This window comes from Cryptomeria japonica, chromosome 11 (genome assembly GCF_030272615.1).
Source record: "Cryptomeria japonica chromosome 11, Sugi_1.0, whole genome shotgun sequence".
In the NCBI taxonomy this organism is placed as follows: domain Eukaryota; kingdom Viridiplantae; phylum Streptophyta; class Pinopsida; order Cupressales; family Cupressaceae; genus Cryptomeria; species Cryptomeria japonica.
This window is the reverse complement of record NC_081415.1, coordinates 174,906,684-174,922,839: the sequence shown is the minus strand read 5'-3', so window position 1 is coordinate 174,922,839 and position 16,156 is coordinate 174,906,684. Positions and strand designations below refer to the sequence as shown.

Below are 16,156 nucleotides of genomic sequence, written 5' to 3'. Positions count from 1 at the left end.
ATACACAAATAATAGTAAGTAATACATTATAAACAATATGCGTGGTGTACAACATCTAATTCTCAACATCAAAAAAATTGTAATTAAATTTTTTGGAGGGCTCAATAAATTTTTATATACTATTTGTATTATGCATGCATTATAGCTAGCATACAAGCATAAAATGAAAGAAAATTCATATATTTTTTATAATGTTTAAAATATAAAATATATATACTTTACATATACTAGAATTTGTACCCTCTCATACTACATATCTTTTTTGCATATTTTGTGGGTGTTTGTGGGAACTTCAAATCCTCTCCACCATAATTTTTTTTTAAAAAGAGTTGTTACTTACTATAAATGAGAATAATTATACAGTCTCCATATTATTTGGATACAATTTTTTGTAGCTACGATTATATTTGGTGATTGGTTTGATATATTTTCTATATTTAGTGTTCTTTATGGTGGTCTCGAGATTAATTATTTTGTTCTACATTTAGTAAAGTATTCTAATTTTGTTGGCCCTCTTTGTAATGAATGATTAGGTTCATATGAAAACTTTTGTTCTTGAAGGATTAGTGAATTCATAATAAATCACATCATTATGAAAACATTAATCATCCAAACAATTTTTTATCAAAAAATTGTTTCATTTTATCACCAAATTTAAAAACATGGGCATTTTTGCCTTGTATCTCTCTATTTGAAGGAAAGGCTTGCTCATGATAGTTGGGAATGAGGAGAAGTACTAGGTTTTATGGAAAACACAAATTGAATAATTTTTAATTTTTCTTATTATTTATTTTTAATTTCTAATTCTTGGATGTCATATGTGAAAAAGAATATCTTTATTATGAAATTTGGATGTTTTTCTCAAAATCTTAACATATACTAGTGGAAGCATTTTATTCATGCTTTCTACATCATTATTCAAATTGAAATTTTAATCTATGGTTTTATATTTTGAATGTGTATTTGTGTCCTCCTTGGGCCAATTTTATCATTTAATCCTCCTCTATCATGGTCTAGGTTAGAAATATAAGAGTTAGCTTCACCTCATACAAATGTGAATCCTAGGATATTGAAATATATACGAAAAAGATTAATAAATTCAATATCCAATCTTATGGATATTATTTAGGAAAAAGGAGAAGTAAAAAAATTGGTTAATGACTTTAGTTGTGATTGGTTCATTCTAATCAAGGAAACATAATAGTTTTCCAAAGGATTATGATAGTGAAGTTGGGAGTTGGGATGTTGGTGGGATTGTTCTTTCTTATGAACTCGGTGTCTGAGTGAATTATTCAATATTATTAGCAATGATTTAGTCTAACATGGTAGGAAATTGTGTTTTCATGTTCGTGAATGTAAGAAGAGATGTGTAAGACATATTTTTTCTAGTGAGGCTTACATTCATTATATTCTTACCAAATATCTTGTAATGGATTTTTGAGGAATTAGTCTAACATGGAAAAAAAAAAATTGCTTCCATGTTGGTGAATGCAAGAAGAGGGGTGCATGAAATATTTTTGCTAGTGAGGCTTGCATTCATTACATTTAATCTTAGAGGAATTCATTAGGTGGTAGATTTCTACTACACAAATCCATAATTCACTTGTCATTGACACACATTTAGTAAATTCATTTTTTGATTGTTTTGTAGATTGATATTCAAAGTTTTTTAGGTTTATATGTTTTGCATAGGTTTATGTGGCCACTGTGTGTCACCTCCATAATGTCCACATAGGGTTGAGTTCTCCTTGTTTGTGTCACCTCCATAATGTCCACAAAGGGTTGATTTCTCCTTTTTTTCCTATCTTTATGAGTTGATGAGTTTGTTACTATGGTTTACTAGGCAATATATAGTTTATTTTCTTCGTCTTAAGTTTATGTTAGGCAAATTCATTTTTTGCATTATTATTAATATATGGGATAATCTCATTAGATAAGACTCATTTTAATTTATTTAAAATGGTAAAAATATATTTATTAAAATAATATAAATAGATCAATTTTAGAAATTTAAATTATCAAATGGAAGAAGTCAGGATTAAAGAGGATGAAAAACCTTAGGTTTTTCACCATCGTGTAATCCATGTAGTATAGAGTAACAAAAATAACCATTAATACTATAATAATGAAACCTATTACTATTTTGTAATCTAATCATTACAAATCAGTTATAAAATACATGGAATTTATTAGAATGTAGCAAGCTTACCTTAGAGAGATTATTAAAAAAAGTCCCTTTAAGCACATTTGGCAAGAAAATTTTCTACAATATTTTATTCCATAGGAATATGATAAAATGAGATATCCTTAAAATTTGAAGAGAGATGGACAATTTATTACATTAAAGAAGAAATCCTATAAGAGGACTCAACGGAGCCCTATTTTTTTTTATAAAAGAAACCAATATCAAATAATTTAATTCACAAATGAACTTTCAATCCAATCCATAAAATTTCTCAAGATCCATCAAAATAGCTTGAGATTCACCCAATAATTAGTTCCAATTCCCATAACATGAAAGAAAATAAAAAGGATTATACCATAATTGTCATGATCTCCTATAATTATACCTAAGTTACCATGAGAAGACCTATCAATATTAAGTTTGATAAAACTAAAATTGAAAAGAAGACCATTTGTACATCTATTCACCTTCTTAGATGACCTAGACTTAGAGCTATACACAAGCTAAAGTTTCAAAACACTTGAAAATAGATATTTGAGAGAAGATATGACCCCTCAAAAGAATATAATGAGGTCATTATTTCTTGAGAACATCAAAGTATTCATTCAAGGAAATGTTAATGAATCCAAAAAATTCTATGATTCACCTTTAATATATTAAAGAATAAAAACAGGAACAATATCTTATGCAACCACAACAAAGGTCTAATTAGCCCAAAATTCAAAATCTTCTTTGCTGGTTCAAATCAATTGAAATAAGGTATATTTGTTGTTAACAATTTCGTTTAGCACAAAACATCAAAATTCATAATCTCCTTTGTTGGGTCAACTCAATTGGAATAAGGTATCTTTGTTCTTAAGAATCTTGTTTAGCAAAGAATCTTTCCATCACAATTAGTCTTGAAACAATCCACACTGTAATTCAATATTTCTTAAGATTACATTATAATGTTATAAAAGTTTAAATAATAGATATGATTATTTATGTAAAGAGAGGGCTATCTTGAAATATAAATGATTAGTTAATTAAATTTTAATATGTTAATTGCATTTATCATTCATGATCTGATAGCTGCTTCCTTTATACAATATATGAATTTAAAATATATGTATTTAATTTTTTACAAAATAATATTACATATGTAAAATTAATCATCTAAATTAAGTTTAATTTATAACATGAAATAGTTATTTCAATATATAATGTTTTTATTTTGCTGTAAACTTATACCACGGGACCCACAAAGCTGAAAAGAAAAATCCAAATGAGAAGTCACATGCATATAAATCAGAAAATACATAGTCTGAAAAGAGTCCAGAAAATAAATAAATCAGATGCTACCGTGTTTAAGAGGAAACGTTACTTCCACGCATTCCTTCGTTTTCTTAATGAAATGCCTTTATTTGGCAATTTCTCACTACTTTCCACGTCTTCTAGACTTTATACATCAAACAAGCATTCTGATATTTTAGGTGCACTATACAATCTCAATTACAGAATAAGAAGAAACAACAATGGAGTGCAGTATGTGTGGGGATGTGGGCTTCCAGATCTATCTATTCCAATGCACAAAATGTTTAATCCGTTTCCAGCATCAGTAAGATAACAATCACTCTCCTTATTGCTTCCAGTTTATTCAATTTTAGACAACAAAGTTTCATGCAGTATATGCTAATTTAGAAATAGATTTGTGAAGGCCTAAAATATTGGCTAATTGTTTTTTGCTTTCTTGGGCAGATATTGTAGCAGAGCATATTATGAGAACGTATCAGTTGACAGTATCAGTGAATTGTGCGACTGGTGCTTCACTATTCAAGAGGAGAACGCAGGCTCTGATGTTAAGCTTAGGATGAGGGGTTCTGCTAAAAAAATGAGAAATTCTGTTGGATTTGAAGAGTGTACAAACAATAACAAAGGCAAGAGAAATTTGAGAAAATCTTGTTCTGAAATTGGTGAACAAATTTCTAAATTGCTGAAAAAGAAGGGAAGGCCTGAATTAAGCGACAGAATGGAAAGAAAAAATAGGAAGAGGTATAAGCTTCTTGATGAAATTGTCTGTTGATTGCAATGGTTTTCACTACAGGGAACCTGATTCTGCACAGGATAGCATCTAATTCTCCGTGGAATAATGTAGAAATCCTCTGGGATTCAGTATTTTGATTATGATAATATGCCAAACCTGCTTTGGAATTGTCTCTCGATTCTCATTTGTGATGATGCTGTAAATATATTCGATTTACACTTAAAATTATTAGCAGTTTAAGAGATTACTGTTTCTGTAAATAAAATCTTACTTTGAGTTATATAAAATCCGTTTATCATCAACACCACAGGATGAAATTCATTGTTAGCAATCCCTCCTTTTGTAGTTCATGATGTTCTCACATATATAACACAAACTTCCATTATCATTCGCTTGAATCTATGCCAAATGTAATATGATTTGCAATGGCTTCCATTTGATCGAAACATAAGATTAACGTCGAGGGTCCACTCCTCAATAGTGGAGAAAAGATTAATGGCATCATAGCTCGTTTATTAACGTTTAATCAAACGAATTTGACAAACCATTGATTTGTGGTACAAATTTGACGTTGGTAATTTTTAGCAGTCTAACAGACAACGTGTCGGCTGTTTACGTGAGACTCGTTTCTTATCAATGAATCACATTTTATCTCATCAATTTAGCCAATATAAGCCTGACACTTTGTGGTGTTGGTGAGCCAACCTCCAGAAAATATGGTTGGGATTGAATAGTGTCCATCCAATTAATGGTTCAAATTGCTTCTAGTATGATTCAATTGTCACAATGATACGTATTACAGTTAAATAGAAAAAGAATTAGTCTTTGACTGTAAAGACAAAGGATAAAATCATTTTTAAAAGAAAATAATTAGGTTTTTTTTTCAACAAAAAAAATTAGTCTTGAGTTTAAAGACAAAGGATGAGATCAATTTTTAACGGCAAAGAACTAGTCTTGAGTGTAAAGTCAAATGATAAGATCAATTTTTAACATCGTCCTAGATTGTCTCAAAATGGAATTTGTACAACATGAAATGGAACCACTTTAATATATAATACAATATAGTGTTCTCTTATTGCAATAAAATAATTGTAGATTACGTATGAAATAATCTTGTTGATCAAGGAGGAGATGGTTCTGTAAATGAATGGCAACTTTAAAACCAGATTCAATCATCATTAGCACCGTGATTCTAATTTGTGTAAAGTTATAGTTTTGGAATAAATAACATATGATTTTCTTGGTGATCAAGCTTGGTCATAGATGTTAGATTATGAAGATACCCCTTTTCCATTTTAAATGTTGTTTTTCTATTGGGTGTTTGGCCTCTACTTGTTCACATAGCTCTCATAAAATGTCTTCCCCAACTTGGTAGAAGAATGCTCTTCCTAACCATTTCACTATGCTTCTTGATGATTTGGATGATGAATCTAGTGAAATGGTGTCTCGTCTTTTGGCTTTTACTATTCATGAGGTCTAAGAGGTGGCTTCTTCTTCTATTTTTCTTGAGACACCTCTCCTTGGAACTAGTGATTCTCCTCTTGCTCTATTGTTCAATTCATGTTACCTTGCTTCACCTAGTGTTCCTAATCTTCCAATTATAGACAAGGAAGCCTCTTCTCCCTTGCCCCATTCCTTTCCTCTTTATGTCCTTTTAGTTCATTTCAAAGGTGCCTCTTCCCCCTGTTGTCCTAAGGTTTTAGTTATGGATGATGGTTCTTCTTGGACAATTATGCAACAAAAGAAGAAATGTCTTGTTAAGAAGGTCTATCCTTCTTAGGTGGTGCCTTGGGTGTGGAGTTTTATAGATTTGATTCAATCCTACATTTGGCTTGATTTGCTTCAAGTTTTGTCTTGGTTTTTCTTCTTGTATTGTTTTTGTGATGGTGACTCTAGTGAAATGGTGACTCCTCTTTTGGCTTTTAATATTCATGAGGTCTAAGAGGTGGCTTCTTCTTCTATTTTTCTTGAGACACCTCTCCTTGGAACTAGTGATTCTCCTCTTTCTCTATTGTTCAATGCATGTTACCCTGCTTCACCTATTGTTCCTAATCTTCCAATTATAGACAAGGAAGCCTCTTCTTCTTTGCCCCATTCCTTTCCTCTTTATGTCCTTTTAGTTCATTTCAAAGGTGCCTCTTCCCCCTGTTGTCCTAAGGTTTTAGTTATGGATGATGGTTCTTCTTGGACAATTATGCAACAAAAGAAGAAATGTCTTGTTAAGAAGGTCTATCCTTCTTAGGTGGTGCCTTGGGTGTGGAGTTTTATAGATTTGATTCAATCCTACATTTGGCTTGATTTGATTCAAGTTTTGTCTTGGGTTTTCTTCTTGTATTGTTTTTGTGATGGTTTCTTTTTGCTATGTTGTTTTTGAGTTGGTTTCTTTCCACTCTATTATTTTTTAGTGGTTTCTATTTTGTTCTAGTTAGATTGTTGTCTAGTATGTGTGGTGGTGCTCGATTAGTTTCTTTTCTATTCTATGTTGTTCCCCGTTACTCTTTGGCTAACCTTCTTTTTTGTACCAAGGCTTTGACCTTGTCAAAAACCCATTTTCCTTAATAAAAAACACAATATTTATGTGATATTTAGAAATGAAGAAAGTTTCATTGAATAATTAAGTCAATATTGAAATCACAATCCTTCTCAAGATTTGAAATAATTGGATGGGAACAATTTTTTCTACGTGATATAATTATACTTTTGTAATTAAGGGTGTTTTTTCGCCATTACTTCATCTTTGGTCTAGGGAAATTTTTTTCTATCACTTAATTAAAGCCCAATTGTCTAAAATTATTATAGATAATTTAAGCTTCATTTTATACCAATGGAATGATGTTTGATTGATTTATCTATATGAAATCTCATAGTATTGATATTCTAGCATTATTGTGTAGATTAATGTCAAGTTGCATACCAATGTACACAATGCAATCTATCATCTCATAGAATTAGATTATTGTTTTTAATTAAGTTAGCAGGGAGAAGTCCCTAAACCTACAAAACAACAAAAGCATAGTACAACATCAAAAGGACTGGCATCAAGAAGCCAGCCAAGAAAGCCCAACTAGCTGTTCCTCAGAATTAATAAAAAATTAACATGTCTCTATAATTAAACATACTAGCATTGACTAACCACCATCTCTCAAGCATAAAATAAGTTTTTTGAGTACCAAGAAAACTAAGTAACTTAACTATAAAGACAACCATAATAATAGTTTGGTTCATATGACACACAAGCCTAAATCTTTCTAAGAAACTTACTATATATACTACTATCATTAGTGGATTACTAAGAAAAAAATAAACTAAGCATAACATCTTAATCATTTTTAATCAAATTCCAATTTCATTGAAGCTTGTAAACTTGGTTGGCCCAGGTGTCCTCTTGGCTATTCTCCTTGTCTTCATTGTCACCATCTCCCTTTCCTTCCTTTTCTAGTTTCCTCACCTTATTTTTCATCTTACTCTCGCCAGAAACAACCCCCATGGCAACCTTTCTCATGATGTCATTTGTGATGATACAGCGCAAACCAAAGGCTTGACATATATTATTGAAATGTTGCCTATTGTCTTTGGTTTTTTCTTCTAGGTTCAAGACTCTCTCTTTAAGCTCCATAATCTAATCCTTCGGGTTTTTTCCATTTTCTTTGTCCGAAGGCAAGTCCAACGAGCAAGGGACCATTTCTAGATCCTACCAAGAGTTGAGAAGCTATGTGTTTGAGTTAGAATCCTCTGAGTCCTCCAAGGACTCACTCTCTTCCTCCAACCCCTCCTTATAATGTTCTTCTTGTTCTTCTTCTTTAGCTTTGAAATCCTCATCTTTCGAATCTTGGTTAGAGATACCATCATCTTCCTCCAGATTGAAGGCCTCTTCAAGATTCATTGTGATCTCCTTTTTCTTAGTTAAAACCTTCTTTTCCTTAGCCAATAGCCTAGTGGATCTTCTTTCTCCTTAACTACTCTCCTTCTTCTCCCTCTCCATTATCTTATCCTCCTCATTCTTTGAGTCATGCAGGTCAATATCAATAGTAATACTCTTCCTTGTAGAATCCTTCTCAGTCTTATTAGCCTTGACAAGGCTGTTTAAATTTAGGGTGTCCAATTTCCTTTTGTCTGGGTTAATTTGGAGCAAGGTTACCTCAAGCGACTCAATTTCCTACACCACCAATGACTTCTTACCCTTAGGTTTAGCCGAGGGAGTAGAATCAAGCGAATGCAGGGTTTTGATTTAATTAGGGGTTTTGGAATCAGAGGACCCCTATTTATCATTTTTTCGTTTTCAGCTTGGCATTGCTAGTTTGAGGGAGCAGATAGCTCCAATTCAGAGAGTAGTCAAAGGAATACTTGTATATTATATAGATTAAACCTTGGTGGAGTAGGGGATTTTCTCCATTAGCAATACAAGACTCCCTAGAGGGAAACAAGAAATAGGGTAAATTAATCCTTTCACTATGCTAATATGATTTAAGATGGGAAAATGGTACCCATGAACTATAGTATAACGACCCTCCAAACTGAAGTATTTTATTACCAAATAAATAACTTTGGGATAGGGTTTTGGGATAATAGTACGACCATACCCATTTTAAACCACCATCGATCATTCACATTTCTAAAAGAACTTCTTCATGTAGGATTTATAATCACCGCAACTGCACCTCTCGACTTTTTTCCTTTCATTATTCATCCTAGTAACTTCTACAATTAGCTTCGGTGACACCACAAAGGAAATACGGGCCATAGTAACTTCTCCATTCAGCCAAGAATTATACAACCTCATAGATAATGTCCTATTGTACCCCTTCATGGCGAGGAAAAAAAGGGCCATCCCTGCATTTTGGAAGAGCTCCCAAAATTCTTCATTATTCTAGAGTTCGTTACTTGACTTTTCAGATTTGTTCTTTTTAGAGGGCCCCCCATATCGGTCTGATTCTTTGTAGAGAAGGAACAATTGATATGAAAGTGACTGCGAAACCAAGTGAGATTTTTTGATGTTTCTTTTTCTATTAAAAGATGCTCATTTAAAAATTTATTTTTTCCTTGATAGGTTGCATTTTCCACCCATTTGGGCCTTCTTTTCATATTATGGGAAATTAAGGCTCCTCGAGAAACAAGACAACCACCTTTCCCACAATTGATATTTTCATCCTTAAAAATCACTGCAGGGCGTGAGAGAAAAAGCATCATACTACCAACTAGACCATTTAAATTTATGAGACCCTCGTCATCATCATGCCAACTTGGCAATCTTCTAATTATCCCAATCAACCAAACAATTAGCATCCTACCCATCAAATTTTAGGTTACCGAGAGAGCAATTTGAATTTGAAATTTATTGGTGCTCATAAAAAGTAAAGAAAGGGGTTTCCTCGATCATTACAACTTCAAGTAATTGATCGAATAACCCAAGAAAGGTTTTACCCTTTCACTAGCCAAAATATTCTTTAATCCCACCCAAATCTTGGGATAATTAAAGTGACACCACTCCTTTTTTGTTAAGCCTTGATTTGTAGCCTCATCCGTTGTTGCATTTCCTTCCCTATACAGGTGTTGCACTTTTATTTTGCAAAAAGATCTAAATAGCCTTTTACACTTTTGAATGATTCCTCGTACCTCCCAAGGGGATTTCATAGTATCATTTAGGCAACTGATTACAAGTTTGGAGTCACCTTCCAAAATCAAATTGATGTAATTATGGTGGTGCAAGAACACAAGCCCCATCCATGCAACCATCACTTCCATTATGTTATTCGAACCCCTTCCAAGTTTGCACATTACCCTTTTATCATGTAGCCTCTTTAGTCCCTTATGATGCCTCCTTCTCTAGATAAACTAGGGTTCCCTTTTGAGCAACCATCAAAATTACACTTTAGCCATCCTTCCTCTGGGGGTTCCAAGTGCAGCTTTTCCTTAAGATCATATTGTGCCAATTCATCCTTAGAAGACTATGATGAATTCCCCATCTTTGTTTTAATCTTAGGTCTAGTAGACTTGGTATAGCATTTTCTTTTTGTAGCTGAATTGCATTATTTCTCTCTTTAACTATCTTCTTTATAATGTAAAATAGAACCTTACTAATTCTTGCTTCATCCCTAAACACTATATTATTTCATTCTTTCCATATATTCCAAGCCAGAATATGCAGAATTTGGAGCCAAAGATTCCTAGTAACAAGATGAGTATAAAGGGTTAGGGGCCACTATTCCATCAGGTCTTTCATGTTGTCTGGGAGGGTCCAACAATTTTTTAATTCTCCTATTACTTCTTCCCAAATTTTCTTGGCAAATTGGCAATGAAAAAATAGGTGGTTGATTCTCTCAAGGTCTTTATAGCATAAAAACACACCTGTTAAGAAAGGAAAAAACTCTCTTGTTTAGATTATCTATCATTAGAATTAATTCATGAGTAGTAACCCACCATAAACAATTGATCTTTGGAATAAGGACTTTGATCCAAATTCTAGAAAGCTCTAGAAGCGTTTAGCCACTAGATCCATTCATCCTCCACATGAGGAGAGAAGAAAGTGCAATCAGATAAAAGAGAAGTTAGATATTTATCCTCTCTAACCAAATGTGCATGGTGTTGGATCGGGATATCCTCTTGTCGAAGCACCTCATTTCCTAGGGTCTTCCATTTCACCTTGTCACCTTTCCATATAATATAATCTTGAACCAACCTACCACATTTATTGATTAGAATTTGCTTGATTTTCTTGAATTTAGGTAATTCTGAGAGGGCATGGTCTTTAATCCACACATCGTCCCATAAATTGGTTCCTTTTCCATTTCCAATTATCCTTTTTCCACCCTTTGTAATGAAAACTTTAGTTTTTGAAACATAATTCCAAATGCAGGAACTTGAGGGTAATTCAATCTTATTTAGGAAACAACTGCTTCTAGAATTATTGAGGTATTTATCTTTTATAATGTTTGTCCAATCCATTTTCTCTTTGATCTATTGCCAACCAACTTAGATCAAGGAATGATTGAAGGACTCAATTTTTCTTATTCCTAGATCACCCACTTTAATCAAGTAGCAGACTCTATCCCAAGCCACAAGGGACAGTTTATTTTTTTCCTTAGTACCAATCCATAAGATTTTTTTTTGAATCTTTTCTATCCTATCAACAATAGACCCTATCATTTTAAAGAGGGAGAGGTAATAGACTAGAATATTTTGAAGACAAGATTTAACCAGCTGAATTTTCCCTACCATACTAAGCAACTTCCCTTTTCATCCCAATAAATTCTTCTGAAATCTTTCAATTATCCCATTCTAGAATTGAGAGGATGGATATTTAGAGATGAGGGTATCCTAGGTAATAATATGCTAGGGTAGCAGTCTGACAAGCCAAAATATTAGTGATCTTCTCTTGTAGGTTGTGACTGACATTAATAAAAAGGAGATTTCTTTTCTTATAGTTAATATGTTGCCTTGAGATCTTTGCATATTTATCTGGATTCATCTTCTAACATTTCATTTCTGAGACATAAGCTTCACCAAAAATGATGGTACCATCAACAAACTGTTGGTGTGATATAGGATCTAAAGTAGAAGCAGACCTAACACCCCTTCTAGCTTACCTCTCCTTCCAAGTTTGTCAATATTTCTACCAAGAACCTCAACAAAAGAAATCAATAGGTATGGCGACAATGGGTCTCCTTGGGAAATCCCTTTCCCACATGAAAAATAACCTTAGGCAGACCCATTTAGTAACATTGATAATTTTGGAGCCATGACACATTGAGCTATCATATTTATAAATTTACCCTTGAGTCCAAACTTTCTTAGGACTTCAAAGAGAAATTTCCAAGAAACTCTATCGTAAGCTTTTGAAATGTCTAATTTGAAGGCCATAAAAGGTACTTTGCTGCTATCCATTGAGTGTACCAGTTCGTGTGTAACTATAACTGCATCCATAATGTACCTCCCTTTGAAAAAACATTTTTGGTCAACTAATATTATCTTATCAAGAAATTATTTGAGCTTATTAACCATAACTTGTTAGATGATTTTGTACAGAGTATTGCATAGGCATATAGGCCTAAATTCCTTAATGGAAGCAACATTAACATTTTTTGGAATTAAACCAATATAGGTTGAGTTGATTTGATTGAGGAGTTTAAATGACCTAAATAATTCCTTCACCTCATGATAGATATCCATTCCAATGATATCCCAATGAGCTTGGTAGAAGGTTGGAGAGAATCCATCAGAACATAGAGCTTTGAAAGTACCGAAGGAGAACACTATTGTTGGCAATCAACACTCATCTGGTGATTTCAAATGATTTTTGGTAGTTTCATATCTATCTAGGGTTGTCATTGATGGAAATTATTCTTGGAGATTTGATCCAGCAGTCGTGATTAATCTTATCCAGATATTGGAGTTAACCAGTAGGCAGTTAACTAATAAAACAGGGTATTTCGGTAATGTTTGATCTAGAATGATTTTTGATGATTGTAGTGTTTTTGGTGATTGTTTATGTGATCTAAATGACTTGGAAGACCCTTAGGAAGCATTTTATTGAAGCCGACTTGATGATACACGTTACACTTTTTGAAGCCAACTTGAAGGACATTGCTTTTGTGGTAAGATATATAAGATCAATTTGGTGATTGTTTTTCTGCATGTTAGAGTTATGGTGAGTATTTTTGGTGCGATTGAGCATAGTTTCACGTGCACACTTTTCTTCTAGACCAACTGGTATTTGACTAAGATAGAAATAGAGTATTCAGCAGAGCGAAGACATTCATAGAATTAGTGCTTAACTAGACTTCATTCTTGCATAGTCAGCTACTAATTGAGAGTTAATTTCATTTCATTTTCTCATTATAATCAAATTGTAAGTCAATGAGACTTCCTTGAAGGTTGTAGCCTTTCATGCAATTGTAATTGAGCAGTCAGCTCTAGGTAGTGAGTCTGAATGCAAGTGTAGTCCCTATCTATGTAATATTTATGTACTCCTTTCCATAGTATATGAATATTGTGGGTTCCTTCCCCAACATGTTTTTTCCCTTTCTGGGTTTCCATGTAAAAATTCTAGTGTTGTGGATTTGTGTGTTCTTTGTTGCATGTTTATGTTCTTTTCTATTATGCATTGCTAACAGGTGGATAAAGAATAAGTTTGAGGATTTGACTTCTGGTAGATCACTGATTCAACCCCCCCCCCCTCTCAGTGATCTTTGATTCTAACAACTACATCTCTAACCTCCTAGAAGGATAGATTGGTAACTAGTAAAGATAGGTCCTCCTTAGTGATAACCTTTAGAATCACCCCGAGAAAATAATTGTGGTCTTGAGAGCTTCTCTGGTTATTAGAGTTATTTAGGCTAAAAAAATAAACAAACATATTAGCCATCTCTTTTTCATTTTATGTGATCAATCCATCATCTTTAATAAGCTTTCTTATCCTATTTCTACTCCTATGCCTCATGGTGGATTGGTGAAATAATTTGGTGTTTTTATCTCCTTCAGTGAGTCATCGTATTCTTGATTTTTGTTTCCAAAACACCTCTTATTTATTTTTCAACCTACATCATTGATCTCTTAGCACAATATCCTCCCCTTTCTCTTCCTCAAAAGAATAATTATCTTCTATCTTCCTCTAAATGTTCTCAAGGTTGGCAATAGTGACCTTTTTTTTGTTCAAATAGATTCCCAAATAATGGTCCCAACCTTTGACCTTTTCTTTTAGGAACTTATATTATTTGACAACATGAAATATTAGGGTGCCATCAACTAGGACATTCCACCATTGTTCAACTAGAGATCTGAATTCCGAGTGTAGGGACACATTATTTCATATTTGAAGGGATAGAATTTTTACTCCCTGGAGTCTTCCATGGATAGAAGAATTGCACTATGATCAAATCTTGATCTAGGAGGGGTACAAAAAGAGAGGGAGTAATAATTTTTTCAATTACTCAAAACCAAGAACTTGTCAAGTTTGATCTGAATGAGATTTTGGCCAAGTCTTCTATTAGACCAAGTAAATTTGGAACCAGTGAGATGGATATCGATCAGTCGCCTTGTAGAAATAAAGTCCACCAAATCATTCATGCTCTCTGAATAGTCTTCATTACCCCCAAATTTCTCTGAGGAATAAAAAGGAGAGTTAAAATCTCTTGCAACCATCCATGAAGAAGCCACCTAGTTCTTGAAAGGCTAGCCAGAGAAGACCAGAGGCAAACCTAGGGTGTTCTAGCATTAGGGGCATAAACATTTATAAGCTACCATTCAAGGAGAGAATTAAGATTCAACATGTTAACAATGAGAATTTTTAGTATAATGGATCATCGTTCCAATGAAAAAGGTTGGGTTCCACAAAGTACCAATTCCACTAGATGCTCCTACCACACCACTAGAAAAGAGATGATATTAACGCAAAAAGAGTTGGTGGCCTTGAGGAGAACATCAGACTTCATTTTTTATTTCTTGAATCAAGAGGATATCATATTTTTGTTTCACCAGCATACACTTTAACATATGTTGTTTCAAAGGGTTGTTCAAGCCCCTCATGTTTCAGGTTAAGATCTTCATCTAAAATAAGGCAACTGATCTACTCACCTTGAGGAGGACCAACATCCCAAGAGTGGGTTTAGATTAATTCTTCTTTCTCTTATTCTCAGAGAGACCATCCAAGGTCCTTTTCCTTCCCACAACTACCTCTCGAGTTGCATCCTTGAACCTTACATCCTTCTACGAACTTCTCCCAATTTTACTATCTCCACAACATTCTTCTTCTTTTTCTTTTTTGTTCTTGGTTGTAACTTGGATCCAATCCCACTCATCTCTTTCCTCTTTAGAGAGACATTTTTTTGACTTACCAGGTGGGGGAGTAGAAGACAACCAAAAGATCGAAAATTTTTCCTTTAGATTCACAAAGCCTACACTCCTTTTCTCCTTCAGGGTCTGAATCTGATTCTCTGAGTTAACATTTTCTTTATTTGGGATCAAGCCTATTGAAACTCTTTCTGACATCTCCTTAGTTTCCTTAACTTGTATTAAATCCACTACATGACCAAGGTTGTGACCTAGGTCAACCACCATTTCTCCATCTGGCAAGGCATCATCCTCCTTGTGACCAAAAACATTTCCAGGAGGGGGCAGTCAGATCGCACACTCAAACTAAGCTCCATCTAAGGATGAGGCAGTGAGATCATGAAATTATTTCTTCTTGTCCTTAGCTAAGGATTTCTTAATCTCTAGGTTAGATGACATAGGATCAAAGGGAGGATCCAACTCCACACTAACATTATGAGTCTTTCCAATCTCCTCACATAGCATATCCAAGACCATGGGGGGTTGTTGATTTATCCCCAACCATTTCTTACATGTTGAGATGAGATGCCCATATATGTTGTAGTTTTGATAGAAGGCTTTAGCATTTTCATACTCAGTAGGTTTTACCCAAGTTCATAGCATGGATAGGAGTATCACTTTAGTCGGCAACACTGTGTTAATGACCACATTAACACAAATCATAGCAAAGAGAAGTCTAGATTTAATTTGTGTAACACGATCCAGTATGAGGAATTTACCAAAGGACTTAGAATTCCCCTTAAAAACCCCTGAATTTCAAAACTGTAGTGGTAAACCAGGGAAGCAAATCCATGTACGAGCAAAAACACCAAAATATTTCTAAGGGTCCAGATTAGGCTTCCATTTACATAGAGATAGGAAGTTGTTTCTACCATAAGCCCAGGGTCCATCCAGATCCTCTTGGTTGATGAACATAAAGAGAAATAGTTCATTCACCATTGCACTAATGGAAACACTACCTTTTAGTTTCCATTGAGCCGCAACCCACTTCTTTACTTGGTCTAAGGAAGGACAAAAAGATAGAAACTTATTAACAATTGAAAGGTTGAGCTCAACAATCACCACATCTAGCAGCATGTCTAAGATCTCCATTTGATGTTCTATAACCACACATTTTGCCTAGG

At 33.7% G+C, this 16,156-nt stretch overlaps 1 protein-coding gene across 1 annotated transcript; it reads left to right on the top strand.

Annotated features, from left to right (window-relative positions):
- The first annotated feature begins 3,693 nt into the window (after window positions 1-3,693).
- LOC131859786 (uncharacterized) lies at window positions 3,694-4,264 on the top strand. The gene is made up of 2 exons (XM_059213850.1): window positions 3,694-3,782; window positions 3,923-4,264. The coding sequence occupies exons 1-2, from the start codon at window positions 3,700-3,702 to the stop codon at window positions 4,245-4,247; spliced, it is 408 nt and encodes a 135-aa protein (XP_059069833.1). The 5' UTR covers window positions 3,694-3,699; the 3' UTR covers window positions 4,248-4,264.
- Window positions 4,265-16,156: the final 11,892 nt, after the last annotated feature.

Coding starts and splice junctions, on each gene's coding strand:
- LOC131859786 (XM_059213850.1), top strand. CDS start 3,700: ATGGAGTGCAGTATGTGTGGGGATGTGGGCTTCCAGATCTATCTATTC. Junction 3,783..3,922: donor TTAATCCGTTTCCAGCATCA/GTAAGATAACAA, acceptor TTTCTTGGGCAG/ATATTGTAGCAGAGCATATT.